The following is a 22,269-nucleotide window of genomic DNA, read 5'->3' as shown; positions in this document are numbered from 1 at the left end:
GCCATGTCGAAATGACCGTGGAAGGGAGCTTGTGCTATGGACACACATGGAGCGTGCACCGCCAATAATAGACTGTTCTTTATACATGTACTTATCTTACCTTGCTATGAAACAGAGAGTAGGTACACGTATATATATGGAGTATTTTCCACGGGAAAAAATATACTTGGCACAATTTTGCCTATGCTTTGGTGCCACATGGAGTTGTTTAGAAGCGCTACATGGCAGGAAGCTTATGGCAAATACGGTGCTGTAATCATGATGTTTAGATCTATTTGGAAGTCATTCAATACAGGATAAAAAAGGATATCTAATTTTTCCATGGTAAGAAGTTGCAGCCTCGAGGTTCCAAGAGCGAAGAGTATACATCATATAATGACAGAGGTGAGAGGCACGCAATAATGAGAGATGTGTGGAAGCAGTTTGTGATAATGACAACAAGGTGCTTTTCTACATTCCTTAGCTATGTGTCAAGAGTTACATTACAAATCATGTCTTTATCAAGACAATGAACTTTTACAAGTTAATTTGAGATAGGTATACGAGTGCGCATTCTGTGGTAACAAAGATGATTAAATTATTAATTTTTCATGCTCTTTTCTATGTGCATGCTCCTTACTAGCTTCGCAAAAAAGAGTTACTGCACACGTATTAATACGGTAATTAAATGTTATATTTTCTTTGACTTTATATGCCACATATATGTTGTGAACTTGTGACATCATGTAACCCTTTAGATCGTTACAACTACTCACCATACAAATGTCGTATATAATTTAATGCCTCCGGTCATCATCTTATCTCATACGTCTACAGTTGGACGCTTCGCTTCTCTTACTTGTTTCAAAATACGCAACTTGAAAATTGCTCCCACACGTACCTTCTAACCTCTAAGATCTATGGTACAATTTGACCTCTAGGATCTATGGTACAATTTGACATAACGGATCCTCTGGTCATTACAACATAATTGATTCTCTTATCGTTTGGTACAGTTTGACAAAATAGATCCTCTGGTCTTACTGGTTCAAACTAAACGGTATTTAGAGTCCATTCTTACTCAAAATCTCAAAATACTTTCTGACCTGTAAGATCCTATCAAGTACAATCTTGACATATTAGATCCTATGATCATTGCATCAAACCTTTGCAAAAGCTGGCTAACCACACTAATTTCCCTTTTGCTCGGTGCCAATTGTCGTGTAGCCGCTGGGGGTGCGGCGTGCAATTTGTGGCGGCTCTATTTCTACTAGGCCACCCCGCTACGAGTCCCCATCTATCATCTCCCCACTCACACATGCCACCCCGTCTCTGCCTTTCTGCTCTTTCCCCTCCACCCCTGCTCCCCACCTCGAGTCCATTGCTGCCTTCCCACCAAACTCCCCCCACCGAATTCCCCAGTCTCCCGCCGGATTCGCCCAGTTCGTCAGCTCCGGAGCTCGATTCGTCCCCGAAGCTGCGGCCTGGGCTGCCAATTTGCTCGGTTTGGTGTCTTGTTGATTCGCGTCAGTATTTTTTTTCACTGGAATATTTCGGTGATTCGCGCCGTATGAGCTCGGATTGGCGGTGGTGTTTCTGATTCTCGCTTGCCGGAGTTGGAGGCGTGAGGGCATGTGGGTTTCTCTGGTGTGGATCCGGGGCTGCGTGGGCGTCACGTTCGTCGATTTCCAGAGCGGGAGGGGAGCCGACTAGATCTCTCGGCTCCTGAGGTTGCTGCTCTCCTTCAAAGAGTCCAAGAGGCTAGCTGCGATCGGAGGTTCATCTAGGGTTTTGGCAGGTGAGCGGACATGGAGGCCGCCAGGCTCGGCGCGCAGAGCAGCCACTTGTACGGCAGCGGGCTGGGTGAGCTTGACCTGAACAGGCGTGAGAACAGGGTGTTTGGCTGGGACCTCAACGACTGGAACTGGGACAGTGAGCGCTTTGTTGCCACGCCGGTGCCAACTGCCGCGGCGAATGGCTCAGGATTGAACAGCTCGCCATCATCATCCGAGGAAGCCGAGGCAGAGGTGGCTAGGAATGGTGGCCATAGAGGCGACACTGATAAGAGGAAAAGGGTGGTGGTAATTGATGATGATGACAGGGAGGATCAGGACATGATTGTGAACGGTGGCAGGTCGCTGAGCTTGAGAATTGGGGGTAGTGCTGTTGGTGTTGGAGTGATGGAGAGCAGTGATGTAAACGAGGATGATAGAAATGGAAAGAAGATCAGGGTGCAAGGGGGCAGCTCAAATGGGCCGGCATGCCAGGTTGAGGGCTGTGGGGCTGATCTGACTGCAGCTAAGGACTACCACCGCCGGCACAAGGTCTGCGAGATGCATGCTAAGGCCAGCACCGCTGTTGTCGGTAACACTGTCCAGAGGTTCTGCCAGCAATGTAGTAGGTTAGTTTTATGGTTCCGCTGCTATACATGTAATTATTTGTTCATAGTTGAATGAATGTAGAGTATCACATGCAAGCTATATTTAGCGCAGCCAGACACAGATTTTAGACGTGCAAACTCTGACCATGATGTTGTTTTCCAACCGGTGATATTTGAGAATCACCATAATCTGTCAGCTGTAGAAGAAAATAAATGAGAAGTCACATTTATCACTTTTAGACTGAAATGGCAATATTTAAGTCAAAATTGTTTGCAAGGAAACTTCTACTATAAATTTTAGAGATCAGAACATTCACCAAGTGGTTAAATAGTTTAATGATTGGAACTTCGGTTCTTAAGTAATGCGTTTGTGTCACTGTATACTTAAAATAATATTTACCATTTTATCCCCAAGTTCTCTGTAATTATTATACATGTTCTTGTGTAGATTTCACCTTCTCCAAGAATTCGATGAAGGGAAGCGAAGTTGCCGGCGACGTTTAGCAGGCCACAATAGACGGAGGAGGAAAACCCGCCCTGATATCGCAATTGGTGGGACTGCTTCAATTGAGGACAAAGTCAGCAATTATCTATTGTTGAGCCTTATTGGAATTTGTGCTAATTTGAACTGTAAGTTTGCTGACTTGCTATACCACATAAGCAGTTTCCTATTCTACATATGAAGGTTCTGATACTTGTATAATTTATTTGCTCTTTAGTCTTATGAAGTTGTGTTAGTAACGTTTTAATGGAATTTTCTTGTTATAGATTTAGGACAAGATTAGTGATCATATTCTGTTTTTCAAGAGTATATGAGTTCTTGTTAGATTTGACATGTTGATGGAAATTCAATAGTTTTAGGCCATAAGCGTGTTACATGGTATTATATGTGTTGGAAGTTCCATATATTGGTTTATTTAATGTTTATTTTCTTGGATTGTTCATAGTAAGTTCCTCCAGCAGCTACGTGGTAGAATATCATATTGAGCAATTTAGCATCTTACACCTGACAGAATCTGCAAGCTGTGCGACCTTAAATTATTTCTATTTACTGCTATTCTTGTTGCCTGTGAAAGCTCATTTCCAAGATAATTAACGCACCCAAACTGCACTCTTATCAGCATAGTTAGTAGCCTGCCGAGCAACTCATATGGTCATATTCAGGAAGATACATGACTCTTAGAATTGTACTTGCAGCTGACAGTGTTCAGGATTCAAACAGCCAGGAGCTGCTATCCACTCTTTTGAAGAACCTAGGGTCTGTTGCCAAATCACTGGAGCCAAAAGAACTTTGTAAACTGCTGGAGGCATATCAAAGCCTGCAAAATGGATCAAATGCTGGAACCTCTGGAACAGCTAATGCTGCAGAAGAGGCTGCGGGGCCATCTAACTCTAAGTTGCCTTTCGTGAATGGTAGTCATCGTGGACAGGCATCATCATCTGTTGTGCCAGTACAATCAAACGCTACCGTGGTGGTAACTCCAGGTATGATGTAGAACCATTGGTCCATTGTTAAACCTTCAGAAATTGTTTTCTGATTAACAATTTCAGCTTAAATTTCTTCTCTGCCTGCACAGAGCCTGCATCATGCAAGCTTAAGGATTTTGATCTGAATGACACTTGCAACGATATGGAAGGCTTTGAGGATGGGCAAGAAGGTTCACCTACACCTGCTTTTAAGGCCGCTGATTCTCCTAATTGTGCATCATGGATGCAGCAAGATTCTACTCAAAGTCCACCACAAACTAGTGGCAATTCAGATTCAACATCAACACAATCATTGTCAAGCTCAAATGGAGATGCTCAGGTTTGTCTTTTATTCCTTGCAACAGCTTCATAAAAAGAATGCTAAAGGGTAGATTGTGAGTTCTTGTACGACGTATCGATCTGTATAGTAGTAGTTTTATATATTGATGAAACATATTTTGACTTACTGCAAATCTTTAATGGGAAATTGATAACTCACTAGTTGCCAATATGCTATTGGAATAGTCGATAGTATATATACATGCACATCCAACTGTTAGCAGGAATCAACTTTCTTAGGTGGCGAATATTCAAGGTTGGAATTTGAATTGGACAGAGAATTTCAATGCACATTTATGAGGGAGTTAGATGTCAAATACATTTGGTTTATGCAGGACTAGTTGGGAATCCGTGCTTGGCTTTAGGGAGTTAATGACTCCTGCCTTCACTCTTTCAGCCTTCTGAGTTTTAGACCTACCTGATTTTTTTTTTATACCCTTGCTAGAAGGTCTGACTGCTGTCAAGAACTAAAGCAGAAAAGATCTGCTATTGTGAAATTTGATGGAACTGTGCACAAACAAGTCTTCAACCCCCAAGATCCAAATCTAGAAGTGTAAAAAAATTAAGTTTCTCTTCAAAATACATTAATCAGATAGGCAATCTTCATTGCATCTCCTCTGTACAGAAATGCAGGAGAGCTGCGTATCATTGCATTAAGAGAGAAGGGAAAAGGCCAAAATGGCCATACAAAACACCCCCCCCCCCCCCCCCACCACCACACACACACCCAAAAAGGTCTAACATGAATTGGACAGTCTTCCGACATCTATGGAAACTTATGCATGGAGAGAATTCATGTTAAGAGCCATAATCTTGGGTAGCACTCACATATACACCAAGATACTAGTTTTACCATAGTATTTCGTAATGGATTTGCACCACCTAACTATGCTTAGGTGCCCTCTTTTTTCTTGTGAAACTCCTGATTCTTATTATTCTGCTTGCAGTGCCGGACTGATAAGATTGTATTCAAGCTTTTCAACAAAGTTCCAAGTGATTTACCTCCAGTTTTGCGGTCACAGGTAAATTATGCATTCTCTCAGCATAGGGCAAGAAAATATATCCTGAACCTAACACTTAAACCCTAAATTTTCAGATTCTTGGTTGGTTGTCAAGTAGCCCTACCGATATAGAGAGCTATATTAGACCTGGCTGCATTATTCTAACAGTATATCTTCGGCTAGTTGAGTCTGCATGGAGAGAGGTATGCTTCTATTCTTAATTTTTCTCATGTCAAAATAGTGCCCCTTTTTTGTTTGGTTATTAACGGCCTTTTCTGCAGCTTTCTGATAATATGAGCCTGCACCTGGATAAGCTTTTGAATAGCTCCAATGGCGACTTTTGGGCATCAGGCTTGGTGTTTGTGATTGTTCGACGACAGTTAGCTTTTATGCACAATGGTGAGCCAATCCCATGCGCTTAGCACTTGTACAATTATGCTGATGTTCAAGTTTTATTCTGTATTCATTGTGTAGGAAATTTGTTAATTATCACGCTCATTCTTTCATCTTGCTGCAGGTCAAATTATGTTGGACAGACCACTGGCACCCAGTTCTCACCAATACTGCAAGATCTTACGTGTCAGACCAGTTGCTGCACCTTATTCTGCAACAATAAATTTCAGAGTAGAAGGCTTTAACCTACTCAGTACTTCCTCAAGGTACTTCATCATCTTAAATTTAGATTAATTTATTCATGAAGTAGTTTAATCCTTGATGTTTCGTTCAGCTTATTCTATATTTAGCTACCATCTGCTCATGTTTGCAGGGTAATTTGTTCATACGAAGGACGTTGTATATTCCAGGAAGACACAGATACTGTAGCAGACGATGCTGAATACAAGGATAGGGACATCGAATGCCTCAGTTTTTGTTGTTCCATCCCTGGTACAAGGGGAAGAGGATTTATAGAGGTACAGATTGTTATATAGCTTTTCTTATGCTATGGCGATTCCAGTTCTCTTATGAAACTTTGAATTCCCCCTGAATATCACCTTTAATGTCAGGTCGAAGATAGTGGATTTAGCAATGGCTTCTTCCCCTTTATAATTGCTGAGAAGGATGTATGCTCTGAGGTTTCTGAGCTGGAGAGCATATTTGAGTCCTCCAGTAATGAGCATGCAGTTGTTGATGATAATGCCAGGGACCAATCCTTGGAGTTTCTAAATGAGTTGGGTTGGCTTCTTCATAGAGTGAACAGAATGTCTAAACAGGATGAAACTGATACACCTCTATCTGCTTTTAACATGTGGAGATTCAGGAAACTTGGTATATTTGCCATGGAGCGGGAGTGGTGTGCTGTGGTCGAAATGCTGTTAGATTTCTTATTTATTGGCCTTGTTGATGTGGGATCCCGATCTCCAGAAGAGATGGTGCTTTCAGAAAATTTGTTGCACGCTGCTGTCCGAACGAAGTCTGTTAAAATGGTTAGGTTTCTGCTGAGATACAAACCGAATAAAAACTCAAAGGGAACTGCACAGACATACCTATTCAGACCTGATGCTCTGGGCCCGTTAACAATTACCCCCCTTCATATAGCAGCTGCCACTAGTGATGCTGAGGATGTGTTGGATGCGCTGACAGATGATCCTGGACTGGTATTCTCTTTTCTAGTTCTTGGAACTTTACCTCCTTTTTTTTCCCCACCAACTCAAGTTGACCTAACTTTATTAACTTACAACAGGAGATCCGTAGAAACCTGTAGATTATCGTTCTTTTGATCTTTTAACTAAAGCAGACATATACACTTAAATTAAACTGTGAAGTGATAAAGATGTGAATTATGAGAAGTCACATTTATTTTTAGCCTATTAATAGAGTCTGTTATGACTTCCTTTCAGGTTGGAATTAGTGCGTGGAGTAATGCACGGGACGAAACAGGCTTTACCCCAGAAGACTATGCTCGGCAGAGAGGCAATGATGCTTACCTGAATCTTGTCCGCAAGAAGATTGATAAGCATGTTGGCAAAGGCCATGTTGTCCTCGGTGTTCCAAGCAGTATGTGCTCTGTAATACCTGATGGTGCTAAGCCTGGTGATGTTAGCCTCGAGATCTGCACGCCAATGTCTGCATCAGTACCACGTTGCCTCCTCTGCACCCAACAAGCGCGGGTGTATCCAAATTCTGGGGCAAGGACCTTCCTTTACCGGCCAGCAATGCTGACGGTGATGGGAGTTGCCGTGGTTTGTGTCTGTGTGGGCATACTTCTTCACACCTTTCCCAGGGTTTATGCCGCACCCACATTCAGATGGGAGTTGCTGGAGCGTGGACCCATGTAGAAGTTTTAGGATGGAATAAGCCTAGCTGCTGTTTGTAAGTTGAGAGCTTTAGTGTGGTGGCTAAGATCAAAGGAACATAATTACCGTGTGAAGAAGTTCCTTTGTATTTAAAGTAGTATCCTGTCGCTGCTGTAAGCTTACACATCGTCAATATCAACTATATTTACAACCTAACATGCTTTGATTCCATTAATCCATTTTTTGTATTGTAGAACTCATTCTTTTGCGGAGCTTTTGTGAACCATCAGAATAAAACGTGTTCTTGTTTGTATATATGTTGACATTTTGTCCTTATATGTTTACATGTTGAGAACTGATAATATTGGCTCTTGGAATGAGTTCGAAACTCTCAAAATCTGTATTTGTGGAAACGATATTTTACAATTCAAGTTCCTGCATTTTCGTGGGGGGCTGAAACACACGCACTTCCTATTCAGCCAATCAAGATGTACACTTTGCGATTAGTAGACGGTTCTCCGGTGAAATGTTTGATGGAACATAGCTTACAAGATCTGCAACTAGACCCTTATGTCTAAGCCATAACAGCCTCCCGGTATCAATGATGTCTTTACACATGAATCCCAAAGAGGCCCTCTCCCCTGTCGGTATACTTCGGATTATCTTCTCAATTCCGATGTTCTCCGGATCAGGCTTCTCTGGTTCTCTGCACCGTAGTCCAACACACACAAAAAAGTCATCAAATACATTATACATATCAAGCTTGCAATGCACTGTCTTGTAGCCAAAATTCCAGAGTGTGGATTATGGGAGTAATTTAAATGTTGACTGAAATAAACTTCAGATAACCAGGAAAGATGCATAGACGAGACTAAAGGTTGGAACAGAATATCTCTAAGGACAATAGAAAATGCAGACAAGACCCAAGGGATAATTATGCTTAATGATTCCCAACCTGATTTCAGAAGACGTGTCTTCAACTTCCACATAGGAATCTGGGGAGCTGTGATCACCATCCACAGCCCAGCTGCTAAACCATGTCATGGCATGGAACTCTTCCTCTGTAATACTTAGTCCTGAGAGGAAAGATTTATCTGCAGCAATAAGGAAAAAAATTAATTGGCAAGCAGTTTAAGAAAACAAATTACTTGGCAAGCAGTCTAAACAGATTTGGTATAATTTTCAAGAAACAGCAAACTTTTATGTAAATGAGGTGAAAGTGAAAGACACATCCCATTTTCTTTTTTTTGAAATGCTTAGCAATCTTAGAAAAGAAAATTACTCGCGTAATGCTTCCACTGACAAAGATGGTGGCAGCAGGTAGCTAGAGCAAGGCCGTGAAGATTTCGTTTGCCATGGACCCTTTCTTCTGTTTGGTCATATTGTTCAGGGAGACAGCAAGTCATGGTCATATCTGACAATGGAGACAAGTTTTCTTAGATAAACTTTTCTCAACACAAAACGAATGCATGAATTTCAAATACTTGGACAACCTGTTGCGGGTCCACAGAGATGTTTTCCAATTGCTAGATACTTAAGTCCCCTCAATGCCTCTATTCCCTGCAGGTTCAAATCCTCAACTGCATTGTGTTTATGTTCCTTATCAGTGATTATATTTGTTTAAGAAAGTACGACCATAAATGATCAAATGAACCAGGTCAGTTACACACAAAAAAAGATTCAGTTACGAAGGTACTTCCAAACCACTCGAAATTCATTATGTTCGGTATCCAATAAATACAGAAAAGAAAGAGAAACCTTACTATCAATTCTCAAACGCTTCAAGGTAACACCTTCGTTTTGACGCAAGCTTCGATCAGCCTAGAAATTTTAGGTGGTTAAAAAAACTTATCTTGGCAAAATTAGATTTAGCATAACAGTAAGCTGCTAAGATGTTAAAAAAAATCACAATACAATCAAGCTTGCTCTAAAAATAATATATTATCCAAAATGTTAGAAATGACTCCAATTAACTGCAGCGGCATTAAATTCAGACAAGAATAACAAGTTAAAATCACAAATTCACATCACTAGAAACAACCCACAACATGACACAACTACATTACACTAGTACAAAAATCAATGTTTTTAAAGAAGGTACACAAGTCAATGTGTCTTAACATTCAATTGCAAAATACAGCCTACATTGAGCATAATAAAACTACAAGAATTCAAGAGGTTGCAAAACCTGACATGTCACTTTGCAAAAATTAGAGACAAAATATTGATTATTGAGCCTAACTATGATGGAAAGTCTCAGCCTTGTAAAAGCTAAGCTGCATTTTGGAAAATAGAGTAACCAACAGCAGCCACTAATACAGATCAAGTGGATCTTATCTCGAAAACATAATAATTTGTTTAGATTTACGGACCTTAAGCTTGTAGGACCGTCTCTCAACCAGGAACACGTTCCTAATCCCATAACAGTCCACCAGCACCTGAGTCAAGTACCCTCTTCCAGCTCCAAATTCCACAACCGCCTGAGCACTTGCTGCCACATTCTCCCCAGCGACCACCTCAGTGCTACCCTTGCGCAGCAAGTCAAATTCCTCCATGTTCCCAACAATGGACGCCTGCTGCGCGACATGCTTCTCTTGGTATGGCACCTTCCTGTAATCGAATCCACCATCAGAAATCACTTCCCAATAGCAGAATGAGCCTTACACTCCCAAAATGGTGAATTCCCCCACCTATCGACCTGCCCACCCATCCATTTGTCGCAAGCACTGGTGATCAGATACGACTCGCGCATGGCCACGGCGGCGGCCGCGTGCACCGATCGGATCTTACCAAGCAGACCCCGGAACTCATCCTCCGTAAGCCTGTAGACGGCTGCACGCTTCTCCGCCGACGTGATGCCGCGGCCGGCCTCGGCTCCGCCGGAGTTGATGCCCTTGGAGTAGTACGGCTGCGCGGCGAGCGCGGCGACCTGCTTCTTCAGGGGACACTTTCCGACGTGCGCCTCCAGATTCTCCTCGAGCACCGTGCTGCGTGTGAGAAGAGAATGCGGGGGTTAGCGGCGGTGCTGGAGCCAATCCAAATAGTGGGGTGGTGGTGGGGCTTACTGGGAGGGGTCGACGGGGCACGGGACGCGGCTGCCGGCGCCAGAGGCGGACTCGGGTAGGTGGTTTCCGCAGTACCTGAGGAGCAGGATGGACCAGGGTCAGGGTTCAAGGGTTAGACTGAGGAGCGAAGAAGCTTAGTCGGAGTAGCTTACTGCGAGGACGGGAGGGAGGAGTTGGCGCAGTGGCGGCGCTTGCTTGGGAGCCAGAAGTGGCAACGGCCTGGAGGAGGAGGCGGTGGCGGTGAGCGCTTTCCGTTCGCCGGAGTACGGCCCATCTCTGACGGCGGCGGCGGCGGCGGCGAGAGGGAGACGGCGAGAGGAACGAAACAGTGGCGCCGGAGGTTGGGTCAGGTTAGAAACGGGAAGTCTGCGCAGAGACATAGTGACCGTACGATCCAATAGTAACGGTTCAGATTAGCCCGAGGGGTAGAGTGGTGCTGCCACTTTTACACTTGAGCCCTTAGTATTTATAAAGTTCACCGAAACGAACCCCGATTTGGATCGCGATTGATAATCGCGATCCAAATCTGGTTGCGCGGATACCGTGCGATCGAACATTAGCGGGCCAGATGAGCGCAACGGAAAAGGGCGAGCGGGTATTTTGACACATAGAACCTTACTGTATCCGAGACTCTTCAAATGGACTTCAATTTGGATCGCGATTAATAATCGCGAACCGAATTTGGTCCTACGGTGACCGTTCGATCAACTACATAGGGTCCAGATCGAGACCGACCTCAGAGCCCTTGGTGCGTTTTAGCAGAAAAGCCCCTTTACGTATCTGCAGCCCAGCCACATGGTCATCCCCTTCCTCGCGATCGCGAGTCCCACCGCCGGCCCGCCTCCGCCGCCTCTGCTGGAGGCCTGACCGAAGAGAGAGCAACTCCGGATTTGCGCCGCCTCTCGAGTGCGTTGAGCACGGGGGAGGCTTTCATTCTCTCGACTCTCGAGGGGGGAGGCCGGCCACGCGCGATGGCCTCGTCCCGGCCCGGCCGGCGACTGGCAGCCAAAGCTTGGAACTTGATGCGCTTGAAGTAGCCAGTCTGATTTTTCTTTTCAGGCCATTCTCGCACAAAACTAACAAAGAACAACCTCGAGCCTTAAGCTTTGGTGGCTGCTTATCTGTTCAGGATTTTCCACAGCACAGAATGCGACAATTCAGTTATTCAGAGTGAGTGATTCAGCTGAATATATAGCAGCAATGCGTCATCTGGGGGCTCTTGGGCATATTCAGACGTTCGTTGAGCTGCACTGAACTTGACTGCATTAGTAGGATCGATTGGTGCTTTACCAGCTCGTTGACGATGCCGGGTGACAACAGATGGCGAACTATATAGGCTCTGCACAAAGCGATTGATCACTCTCAGCAGCCTCTCCTCTCCTCTTCCCGTCAAGCAGGAGCAGGCGCTGCCCTCGAAACTCTGGTCTTCCGTTCCTGCTTGGACAAGATCTCGGGGTTGCGGAGATGGCTCCCTTAAACTAATCTCTCTGCCTGTCAAGTGTCAAACGGCAGTGATTACGATTTGCAAGCACAACGACTAGATGCCGAATCACTTTTAGAGCTTTGCCAGATGCACGTGCCCCTCTGGCTGACTTTGATCATGGCCTCATGTGTGCGCTGACCGACAGCGCCGCGGGTTCAGACTTCAAAATCCGCCTTGTTGCGCCGCCGGCCAGCGGCAGGGTAGGTCGATCTGTTTGCTTTGATTCTTCCACAACACGTCAAGACAACAAATGGCACAGCTTTTTTACAGAGCTCTAGTGTTCTACAATGGTGTGCATTACTGTTTCATTCATAAGATTGTGGCATTGTGCAGAGGTGTATGTATGAACAAAGAAAACAGGACCAGATCAATGGCAAACAAGACAGGGTACGGCCGGCATTCACAGTCCGACGGTGTGCAGCACGGCGGGGTTGACGGCGGTGGTGGCGCCGTCGACGACGAGGTTGTGGCCGCTGATGAACCCCGCCTGGTCGGACGCCAGGAACAATGCCGCCTCCGCCACGTCCTCCGCCCGCAGCACCTTCCCGCGCAGCACGTTGTGTGGCACCGTCATGGCCTCCAGCTCCTCCGGTCCGACGCCCATGAGCGCGCAGCTCATGGGCGTGGCCACGCCGCTGGGGGACACGCAGTTTACGCGCACGCCGTGGCGCCCGAGTTCCCCCGCCGCGGCGCGCACCAGGCCCAGCAGCGCGTGCTTGGACGCCGTGTACGACGCCGGCCCGAACCCGCCCTGGAGCGACGCCACGCTCGCCGTGCACACGATGGCGCCGCCGCGGGCGCCGTTCGGCGGCACCATGGCGCGCGCCGCGTGCTTCACGCACGCCGCGGCGCCGCGGAAGTTGACGGCCATCACGCGCTCCAGCTCCGCCAGGTCCATGTCCATCACGGACCCCGTCGGGAGCAGCACGCCGGCGTTGCTGAGCATGACGTCCAGCCGCCCGTGCGCCGCCACCACGGCGCCCACCGTCGCCTCCACCTGCGCCTCGTCCGTCACGTCGCACCGCATGTACGTGCACCCGGCCGACGCGGCCACCGCCTCGCCCAGCGCGTCCTGGATGTCCGCGATCACCACCGTGGCGCCGCTCGACGCGAACAGCCGCGCCGCCGCCTCGCCGATGCCACTCGCGCCGCCGGTGACGATGGCCACCTTGCCATCCAACCTGCCGCCGATAACGAAAACCCAACGGTGTCAATTCAGGAGCTGCACGCACGTCGCAACTCGAAATCCCCCAAAAAAAAACTCAGCACCGCCAGCACACTCACCTCGGCTTGGACATGGTCGATGCTGACTTCGTTAGCGCGTTAGCAGGGATGGACACAGCATGGGTTTATATAGCCCGCAATTTCCTATAGTTTTCGTTAACTTGTCAGTATTTTAATAAAAGCAACCCTACTTTTTTAAAAGAATCGAGAGGACATGATTGAGCACTGTTACACTCGCAGCTCGATAAATAAACTAGTTCTTGATTGCTGCAAAATAGTAGTAATGAAAAAGAATAACAAACTGCCATCATGGTCTAACCATGATTCCTCGAAGATTGATCGATGGAGAAGACGATGAAAGCTGGTGCAGCCGAGATGGAAGGAGGAGATGGAGGCATGTGGAGGCCATGGGTGATTGCACCCTTTGAGGCAGACACAGCCATGGCACTCTCCCTCGGCTCTGGCTGGCATGCTTCCTCTGCCCCGGGCACTGATCACTGCTAGCACTGCATTACTAATCCATACAAGAAATCTAAACATGAAATAGAAAAAAAATGCAATCTCAAGAGCAAATCTAGAAGACGCCATTTCTTTTTTTAAAAAGAAACGAACAGGGGAAATCTCAGGATTGCTTTATTGGCAAATCGCTTGTACATTCTATTATTAACGGCCTTGCATTTTTATGGAATGATATCCTCCAAGAGAAAGCTGTGATCTTTATGCTGTTGGCGTCGCCACATGCGAAGCTTGCCGCGCAAAGTTTGCAGGAATTTTTGTTGTTGCTTGGCTTCACACCCTGGGGAGAGTTTTCATTCATGCGCCTCTTCAGCGGCGGCGACTCAGACAAGGCGGTTGGAGCTTCTAGATGGTCAATGCTCTTATCGGATCTCGTGCTGTCATGCTATTTTAACTTCATCTCCTGTTTCGCTGTCTCAGGTCAAGAGCAGCAGTGAAATTAAACAATAGCTCTGACTCCCACCCGCCATTGATCGCGGCATGCAACCGGCACTCAGAGCACAGGCCTCCTTCTCAGTTCTCGGTCAGTTTTATTCTGAATTGTATCATTTCTTCTCCATTTATCAGTGGTGTGATAAGAAAACGGGTCGGTGCTTTCTTGACACTTGTAATCAGAGCACTGAAAAAATGGGTTATCAGTGTGTTGGCGTAAGCTAATCCTTAGTTGGTTTCAGAACGTAGGTTAGTGACTGCTGACTGCTGCTGCTGGTGGTCTGTGAGACTGAAGATTCGATTCCATGCAGGGACCAGAGACCAGACCATGGATTTCAGGCAAAGATGGAATCGATTCTTACTTTACAGCTTCAAGCATCAATCCAGCTGAATCTGTTTGCATCCTGCTTACTCCTGCAGCGGCCAGCCAGAGCTGACTGCCGTGTCGACGCGTTCAGACGACAGTCGATGAATCATTGGCCCGTCCGTCCAAGGGCACAATGATTGATCAGGTAACATGGTCTCTGACTGAACATGAGTCAGGTATTCACAACTCTTCTGAGCAGTCATGAATACTGCATGATGGCACCGTATTCTACACTGCTCGTACCGTAAGCAATTTGTTTTAGCTTATGCATCTAGCGACGTCCAAACGGTAAGTTGTGTAAATCCAACCGCAGAAAAGTCATCTTGTGAAAATAAAAGGAAAAAGGGGTTGGAAAGCGAGTTGAAGCTGCGAAGTCAGAAATCAGAGCTACCATATCTTGTCTCCACTTGTCAGCATAGACTGCTGAATGCCATTCATGCTAATTTTTTGGGCATTTTCTTTCTTTTCTACTCCCCTATTCTAAATTACAATTTATTTTGATTTCTAGATACATATATTTTGCTATACACCTAGATGTGCATATATCCAGATATATAGTAAAAATTATGTATAAAAAATCAAAACGGATTGTAATTTAGAACGAGAGAGTATATATCAACGTGTTGTCCCCTTCTCCACATAATGCAATTGGGCACAATCTCATGCTGGTTAATTATAAAGATCGACGTGTTGCAGATTTTGACACCCACCCAACAATATGTGCATAGGATTTTTTTGACGGATTTGTTTTATTTTTAAGATCGATTTAGAAAATCTGGATTGTACTCTTGTAAAAAAATCTCACCTACACTGATGAGCAAAATTGGCCATGGCTGCAAAGGTTCTTGGGAACTAAACATGAACAAATACCTGACCTCGGTCCCGTTAGGAACATAGGATACGAAAAGGATGTCTTCAAACTTTGCACATCTTCTGTTTCATATTATACTTCGTTTTAACAAATCAAGATACAGAAATTTTTAATATATATAGATATAATATATTTTTTACGTGTAATCTCAAGAGGAGAAGAAAAAAAAGGGATAGATTACCGAAGAGAGAGAGAACCGTACCGGTAAAGGACTCGAGAGGCAGAAATCCGATCGGGGCGTGCCAGCGGGAAGCCGGGCAGCAGCAGCAGCAGTCTCGTCTCGTTCGTCCCCTCCCAACCTCATGAATCCCATCCCCATCGCACGCCTCCGGAGTCCGAACCAAACCCTAGGCTACTAGGCTAGGCTCCCCACGCGGCCTCCCTCCCTCCGCCGGTCCTCCGTTGGCTGCTCCGCAGGCCCACCGCGCCGCCGCTGCCGGCGCCGCCGGCGCAGCGCCGCTCCCCCGCCTCGTCCTAGTGTAATGGGGATCCGCCCGGGTTCAGCGGATTGATTTCGCCTCGTTTTGGTAAGTAAACCCTAGCTCGTCTGCATGGCAATCCCATGCTCTGCGAGTTTGTTTGTTCGCGATCGAATCGGAATATTTTGTTCGTCTCAGTTAAGTTGATTGCCGAATTGCATGCTGCGTGGCTCAACCCCAGTAACCCAGTCCAATCCGTCCATGGTTCGGTCCGTTTAGTTTGTTCTTTGATTGGTATTAGCTGACACATCCATGGAATTTTTAGTGTCCAAGGTGCGGGTGTAGTTTGCATCCGATAAATTTTGTGCGCAAATCTGCCACCTTCAGCATCAGCACACTAGCTGACTAGCTATGCACACTAGTTGAGAACTTCTCTACTCGAGCTCTGTAACATCAGAGAAGCAATCAAGCAGGAGTTAAATTCAATCATGGCCAGCTATAAGTCTTCATGAGTTGGATATATGCTGCATTGTAGGAGCAACTATCTGGTGGCTTAACTTGGGATCAGCAATCCAACTCCCCAAGGCAACAGTGTTATCTGTATTTACCTGAAATTTTGAATCCAGGCATTCAGCCTCTGTATGGGCTTGAGAGAGAAGCTAATGGGCAGTGTTTGGTCTGTTGTGTACATGGGCAGATACAACATGCTGCACTCAGCGTTGTTCACTCCCACTCCCAGCAACGTGTATGTGATGCTTTATTCAGTGTCCAAACTGAAGCTACTTGCACAGAGTACCTTGAACATTTACGGCCTAGTTCTTCTATCACATGCATGGAACAAGTACTGAGAACATAGTTGTGTTTCTAGCCTTCTGGTTGCAAAATATTTCTTTAACTCCCTAACTTCAATTGACTGATCAACAAATCTTGCACATGTTAAAGATGATATTCATTATTTTCTTCTGTTATCATACACTTTTATCAAATTTAAAGCTACAGTTTCAGATGCTAAACCTTGCAAAATTTCAATAGCTTTGCTCACTAGTTGGAACCTGCTTGATAACAGAATCATGAATTCTGGGCTTGTTTTTGTTCTATCATACCACGGAAACTTTACAGTGTTATATCTAACTTATAGCTGGCAAAACTAATTGTTTCTCGTCACAATAAAAAATGTTGCACGTGAACGTGGGCGTATCCGTTTTGATCTTCTTATTAGTTCTTTCAGCCATCCTGATGTCATATGCATCTTTGTGGTATGTTTTGGGTGCAACCATAGGTACTGATTTACTGAAGGGGGATGGAATAATGTATTTGCCCTCCTATATCAAAACCTAAGCTGCGAGTATCCTTGTTTCAAGTGAAATCATGGCCCGAAAAGGAAATCAAAGCAAAAGTGGCCCCAATCATGCTTCACCTAACGGGCAAAGTACAGCTGATGGCGATATACTAGATACACCAGAAAGGGGCAGCATGGATAGTGGAAACCTGGGCTCACATGTTCAAGGCAGACCGAGGGGTTCTGAAGGAAGCAGTGAGAAGAAAGGAAGAAGCAGCAAAAAGAACAGCAGAATCAATAGCATGCCATCTCTGGGAAAACAGCCTCAAATGGATACCAATTGGGATATAAGCAGTTCAGAAGAGAATGAGCTTCCATCAAGAGGTACTAGAAACAGAAGAGGTAACAAGAAGCCCTCACGGCGTGGTTTTGGTAAAAGTTTTTCAATAGAGCAGACTTCATTGCCTGGATTGGCAGAAAGTGTTTTGGAGAAGACCAGGTGCATGGCTTGTATGGCTTCATCCATTTTTAGAGCTTCCATGATGTATCTAGTAGAAGAAGGTAAAAGATTCATTGACAGGAAAAGGCCAACAATCAACACTTACATGGCTATTGTGAACAAAGGGCGTGCCTATGTCTTAAGCAAGATCGAGTATGTTTATCCCATAATTCGAGCCTGGATGCTTAATGCTGGAAGGTTGATGTTGCTCTTGTTGACGGTTTGGTTAGACTGCAATGTAAGGGGTTTTGATTCTTTGCTACGATTGGGGACAAACTCCCTCCTTGCAGTACTTTGGTGCAGCATGCTGTCAATTTTTGCAATGATCGGGATAAAAAAAATGCTCATATTCATGGTATGTTTCAGCTATCTCATTGGCCTTCTGCTCAAATTATCTGAAAATGTAAATGCGTACTAGCTTAATTGAATCATGAAATGATATGCTCATCGTGCCTTATCATCCTGTTTTTATCTTCATTACTCTTTTTATTCAGGTGATTGCTGCTTCTGCAGTTGCCTTCATTGGTCTAGGTTTTGCCATCCTACTTATATCAGTGCTTGCAGTGGTGATTTTATGGTTTTATGGAAGCTTTTGGACAAGTGCTGTAATAGTTCTTGGAGGTCATATTCCACAACTTATTCATAATTTATTTGGGATAAAACTTATTCAAGTTTTACAATTTGTAAATGCAGAGATACCTAAGCTGTGATATCCTTTGTTCCTAAAATGCAGGTGCTTCCTTTTTCTTGAAACGTGAACGGATAGCTCTCCTTGTTGCCTGCTTATATTCAATGTATTGTGCAAGAAGCTATGTTGGATGGCTCGGATTACTTTTGAGCCTCAACCTATCCTTTTTTTCTAGTGACGTTCTAGTGCAGTTTTTAAAGAACAAAGTAGACAATAAGAAATCTACTGGTTCTTCAAGGAGCTCAGAGCAAAGCTCAGGTAGATCAGGCAACATCTTTGAAGAATTTAAGCCATCAGCAGATGGTACCTCACAAGCTGGATATGCTCGAGCCTCAGATCGAAACCCTGGTGATCCTTCAACAAGTGGATCTGAGAAAGAGCTGACCTCTGAAGATGAAGTGGCTCGTTTACTGAACTGCACTGACCACTATTCGGCATTAGGTTTCCGTCGATACGAGAACATAGATGTGTCATCTCTTAAGAGAGAATACAAGAAAAAGGTGATGCTAAACGATGACCTGAAGCATGCTACCTTTTCAGTTTAAATTGATGTTTTTAAAGCTGCGGCATGATAATCTTTGTTAACAGTGATTTTTTATTTTTACAGGCTATGTTAGTCCATCCTGATAAGAATATGGGCAATGATAAAGCTGCTGATGCATTTAAAAAGCTTCAAAATGCATATGAGGTTCGTGTATATTCCTTGTCTAGATAATCATTGATACAATTATGATAAATCTTTACTAAGACCATGTATATTCATGAGGTTCCAACTCAATGCACAGGTTCTTCTTGATTCGTTGAAACGAAAGACATATGATGATGAGTTGAGGAGAGAGGAGCTCTTGAATTACTTCAGACGGTTTCAGAATGTTTCTCAAAAGGTCTTATTAGTTTTCCTTGATTGCTATTTATTCTTTGTTACAATTCTCTATATGCCTGTTCTTTGACTTTGAGGTAGTTCAAGTATGAGGCTACCTGCAACAGCTGCTGACCTGTCATGGTTTGATGGCTGTAGTAGGGAATCTGACCACTTTAACTGCACTGAAAAATTACGCAAATCTGTACAAGTTATGAACTAGTTTGGGAGTGTTTACATATGCAGGTGTACTGATCAACAGGGAAGTTTGATAACTTGATGTTCTTGCAGGTAACACAAAAGAGGATTAACTGACCGGCTTATCAAATTGATCTTTGGCTGATTTTGGCCATTTGTGGACTTGCAACTCAACTCTACCTATGGCCTTAATCAGCTCATCTGAAAGCATGATCGATAAATGTTATCAGTAGCCATAAGAGTTGAACTGATTAAGGAATTCTATAGTTCGTTTGTTTGTGGGTGTGTTTGTTGAAGAAAACTATACTTTTAGGTTTCCCCAAAGGTCCCTTTAGACAGGTTGACGGTTTCAGTGGGAAGTTGATAACAGCTTGTTCAATCGTTCCATGTAGTTTGCAAGAGAGTTTTCGATGTTGTATTATGGTACAGAATAAGGGTTAGTTTTTTATTGTTGTGCTGTGCTTATTTATTAATCTGCTGTTGAAAATCAGTAATGAAATCTCTCCTAGTTTGATTAGGATATCAAACTAAGTTTAGATAAATTCTGTTATATGACTGGTGTTTGTCTCACATGTGCTGTATGATTTTGCAAACACTAATTGTTTAATACATCATTTTCTGTCTAGGTAATACTACCGAACATGATTTTCACATAGTTTTAGTTTGCATTTATACTTTTAGCAGTTAAAAGTGGTATCACATTTGTAATTTTGTCAATCTTTGTGAAAATAGAAGGTGAATATGCTTCAAATAAAATGCTTGTGTTGTTCTAAGGCCCGCTCGCTGAAAGACACAAGATCAAATTTTAAGTGACAGTAAAAGACATGGTCTACTTAGAAGGATCTGTTTTACTTGCATTATTAGGTACTGTGCTATGTGTTGCGTGGATACTCTAAGTTTATAATCGGCAATCTTTGAGTGTCCTGTTTCTTGCTTTATTTTGTTCTCAGAAAGGGAAAATTCACTGTAGTTCTGATTGGCGTGATTTCTTTGATTCTACTAGAATGGAAGAAACGGTACTTTCCAACATGGGTTCAGCCCTTCTGAAGGTGTCGATGAAGGTCCTCATGGTCTTTCAAGAAGAATAGCCTGCAAAAAGTGTGGCGACTTCCATCTTTGGATTTATACGGGAAGAGCTAAATCTCAAGCTAGATGGTGTCAGGTGCTTTCTTTTGGCATGTGATAGTGGGTGATTTGCAATACTGTGCTACTGGTAATTGTCTTAAAATAATAACATTATTTTTTTACTGCAGGACTGCAAGGATTTTCATCAAGCTAAAGATGGCGATGGATGGGTTGAACAGTCCTTTCAACCTGTTTTATTTGGCATGCTGCAGAAGGTAAATACCAAAATATTCCAAACCTTGCTGTTTAATAACAGTAGCTTTCTTTCAGGAAATAAAAATGATGTATTTGTGTCATGTGTACCCTTTTTTAGCGCAACTGTATGTATAAAACACAGGACCTGCCAACAAAGTTGTGTCTGACATGGTATGATGTGTTATGTTTTGCAGTTAGATTTACCTCACGCGTATGTCTGCGCAGAAAGCTACATATTTGATGTCACTGAGTGGTTCGACTGTCAGGTAACTCAGATATTCTTCAATGAAAATTCAGACCTGTTCATTAATTTTTTTTACAGTCGTCTTATTCTGCACAAAAGGGCCATCACTCTTTACATTTTTGTCTTAAGTACTTTCATGTAGCAAATATTCATATTGGAGTCTCATATGTATAGTCTTTGGTCTGTCCAGGGTACTGTACCCTTGAATAACCCATGCATCTAGTAGCAGTAACTGATAATGAGAGCTGTCAGTGTTTTTTCTTATTGTCCACTCTAAATAAATTTTAGCATTGTCGATATGTAGTCAATACACCTATATCCCATATTAAAAGCTTGAGTTGTAAAAAGGCACTAGGAAGTGCAGATTGCCATATGATTACTGTCATGTCTAAATCCAATGGCATACATGTACCTAATGAAACACTTGAAGATCATACATTTAAAACCTTCCATCTGGAATACGAAAAGCATGTGCAACAAGGAAGAATGCATACAAGACTAGTCGACTAGGCTAAACACAAATATCTATGCTAAGCTACAGGGTTAAATTTTTCTACAACGAAGTTTGGGTATTTCTAGCTGTAGTTGGAACAATGCCCTACATGCTGAGGGGACAAATAGGGAAAAGAAAAATAATGGTGGCTCTGCTTTGTTGGCAGACATTTAAGTAATGGGTACATGATTTGATATAGGTATTTCTGTTTTCTTCTCCAGGGAATGAGATGCCCGGCAAACACTCACAAGCCAAGCTTTCATGTCAATGCCAGCATAGCAAAGCAGAGTAGTGGCAAGGGGAGCTCCTCTGCACAGAGGGGTGGTAAGGTCCCGAATGGCGCAAACATGGATGGAGAACTCAACGAGGAAGAGTTCTTTGAGTGGTTCCAGAATGCTGTCAATTCTGGCATGTTCGAAACTACATTCAGCGCACAAGGTGACCCGACTTCACCTGGTGGTGGAAGCAATGGAAAGGGTGGCGGTAGTAGTAGGAAAAAAAGGAAAGGAAAGAAACAGTGGTAAGGGAAGCGAAGCAGGTTTGGTTTTGGCGATAACAACTGGGGGCAGAGATGAAAAGGAAGCAGAATAAAAAAAAATTTATTATGGAATACAACTCTGAAAAGTTGGTCCCGACTTGATGGTCGGTAACCTTGGAGCTCCACGGAAAATCCCGGTTCCAACATGGAAGAGTGTTGGCGGATGTTAATCTATCGTCCCGACCATTTGGAGCTTGCTTGTGACATGTTGCGAAAAGCATAATTGAAATGCAAAATGCATGTAGGTATATTAAGATTATATGTGTTTATGCGTGCATAAATTGCAGGTCATGCAACATGAGCTGCATTACACCAGCTCTCAGTACCAAGTGCTATTCTGCTGGAATATTTACTGGGATCGAGCAGCGTATGGA

At 44.0% G+C, this 22,269-nt stretch overlaps 4 protein-coding genes across 4 annotated transcripts; 2 read left to right on the top strand and 2 right to left on the bottom strand.

Moving 5' to 3' along the window:
• The first annotated feature begins 1,787 nt into the window (after positions 1-1,787).
• LOC112874289 (squamosa promoter-binding-like protein 6) lies at positions 1,788-7,658 on the top strand. The gene is made up of 11 exons (XM_025937527.1): positions 1,788-2,380; positions 2,808-2,989; positions 3,557-3,844; positions 3,937-4,166; positions 5,113-5,187; positions 5,262-5,369; positions 5,448-5,565; positions 5,684-5,825; positions 5,933-6,077; positions 6,171-6,761; positions 7,005-7,658. The coding sequence occupies exons 1-11, from the start codon at positions 1,788-1,790 to the stop codon at positions 7,440-7,442; spliced, it is 2,910 nt and encodes a 969-aa protein (XP_025793312.1). The 3' UTR covers positions 7,443-7,658.
• A 113-nt stretch (positions 7,659-7,771) lies between these two features.
• Positions 7,772-10,820, bottom strand: LOC112874290 (tRNA:m(4)X modification enzyme TRM13). Its single transcript, XM_025937528.1, has 9 exons — positions 10,618-10,820; positions 10,466-10,540; positions 10,091-10,387; positions 9,773-10,010; positions 9,164-9,221; positions 8,894-8,980; positions 8,683-8,814; positions 8,356-8,494; positions 7,772-8,106 (listed from the first exon to the last, which is right to left on the bottom strand). The coding sequence occupies exons 1-9, from the start codon at positions 10,737-10,739 to the stop codon at positions 7,884-7,886; spliced, it is 1,371 nt and encodes a 456-aa protein (XP_025793313.1). The 5' UTR covers positions 10,740-10,820; the 3' UTR covers positions 7,772-7,883.
• Positions 10,821-12,122: 1,302 nt separating this feature from the next.
• Positions 12,123-13,274, bottom strand: LOC112874048 (short-chain dehydrogenase reductase 3b-like). Its single transcript, XM_025937204.1, has 2 exons — positions 13,233-13,274; positions 12,123-13,129 (listed from the first exon to the last, which is right to left on the bottom strand). Exons 1-2 carry the CDS (start codon positions 13,244-13,246, stop codon positions 12,349-12,351), a joined length of 795 nt encoding a protein of 264 aa, XP_025792989.1. The 5' UTR covers positions 13,247-13,274; the 3' UTR covers positions 12,123-12,348.
• A 2,292-nt stretch (positions 13,275-15,566) lies between these two features.
• On the top strand, positions 15,567-22,154 carry LOC112874045. The gene is made up of 10 exons (XM_025937202.1): positions 15,567-15,885; positions 17,057-17,910; positions 18,050-18,176; positions 18,289-18,743; positions 18,851-18,931; positions 19,029-19,127; positions 20,304-20,462; positions 20,554-20,640; positions 20,815-20,886; positions 21,579-22,154. The coding sequence occupies exons 2-10, from the start codon at positions 17,146-17,148 to the stop codon at positions 21,879-21,881; spliced, it is 2,148 nt and encodes a 715-aa protein (XP_025792987.1). The 5' UTR covers positions 15,567-15,885; positions 17,057-17,145; the 3' UTR covers positions 21,882-22,154.
• Positions 22,155-22,269: the final 115 nt, after the last annotated feature.

This window comes from Panicum hallii, chromosome 9 (genome assembly GCF_002211085.1).
Source record: "Panicum hallii strain FIL2 chromosome 9, PHallii_v3.1, whole genome shotgun sequence".
NCBI classification, from domain to species: domain Eukaryota; kingdom Viridiplantae; phylum Streptophyta; class Magnoliopsida; order Poales; family Poaceae; genus Panicum; species Panicum hallii.
This window is presented reverse-complemented; position numbering and strand designations above follow the sequence as displayed.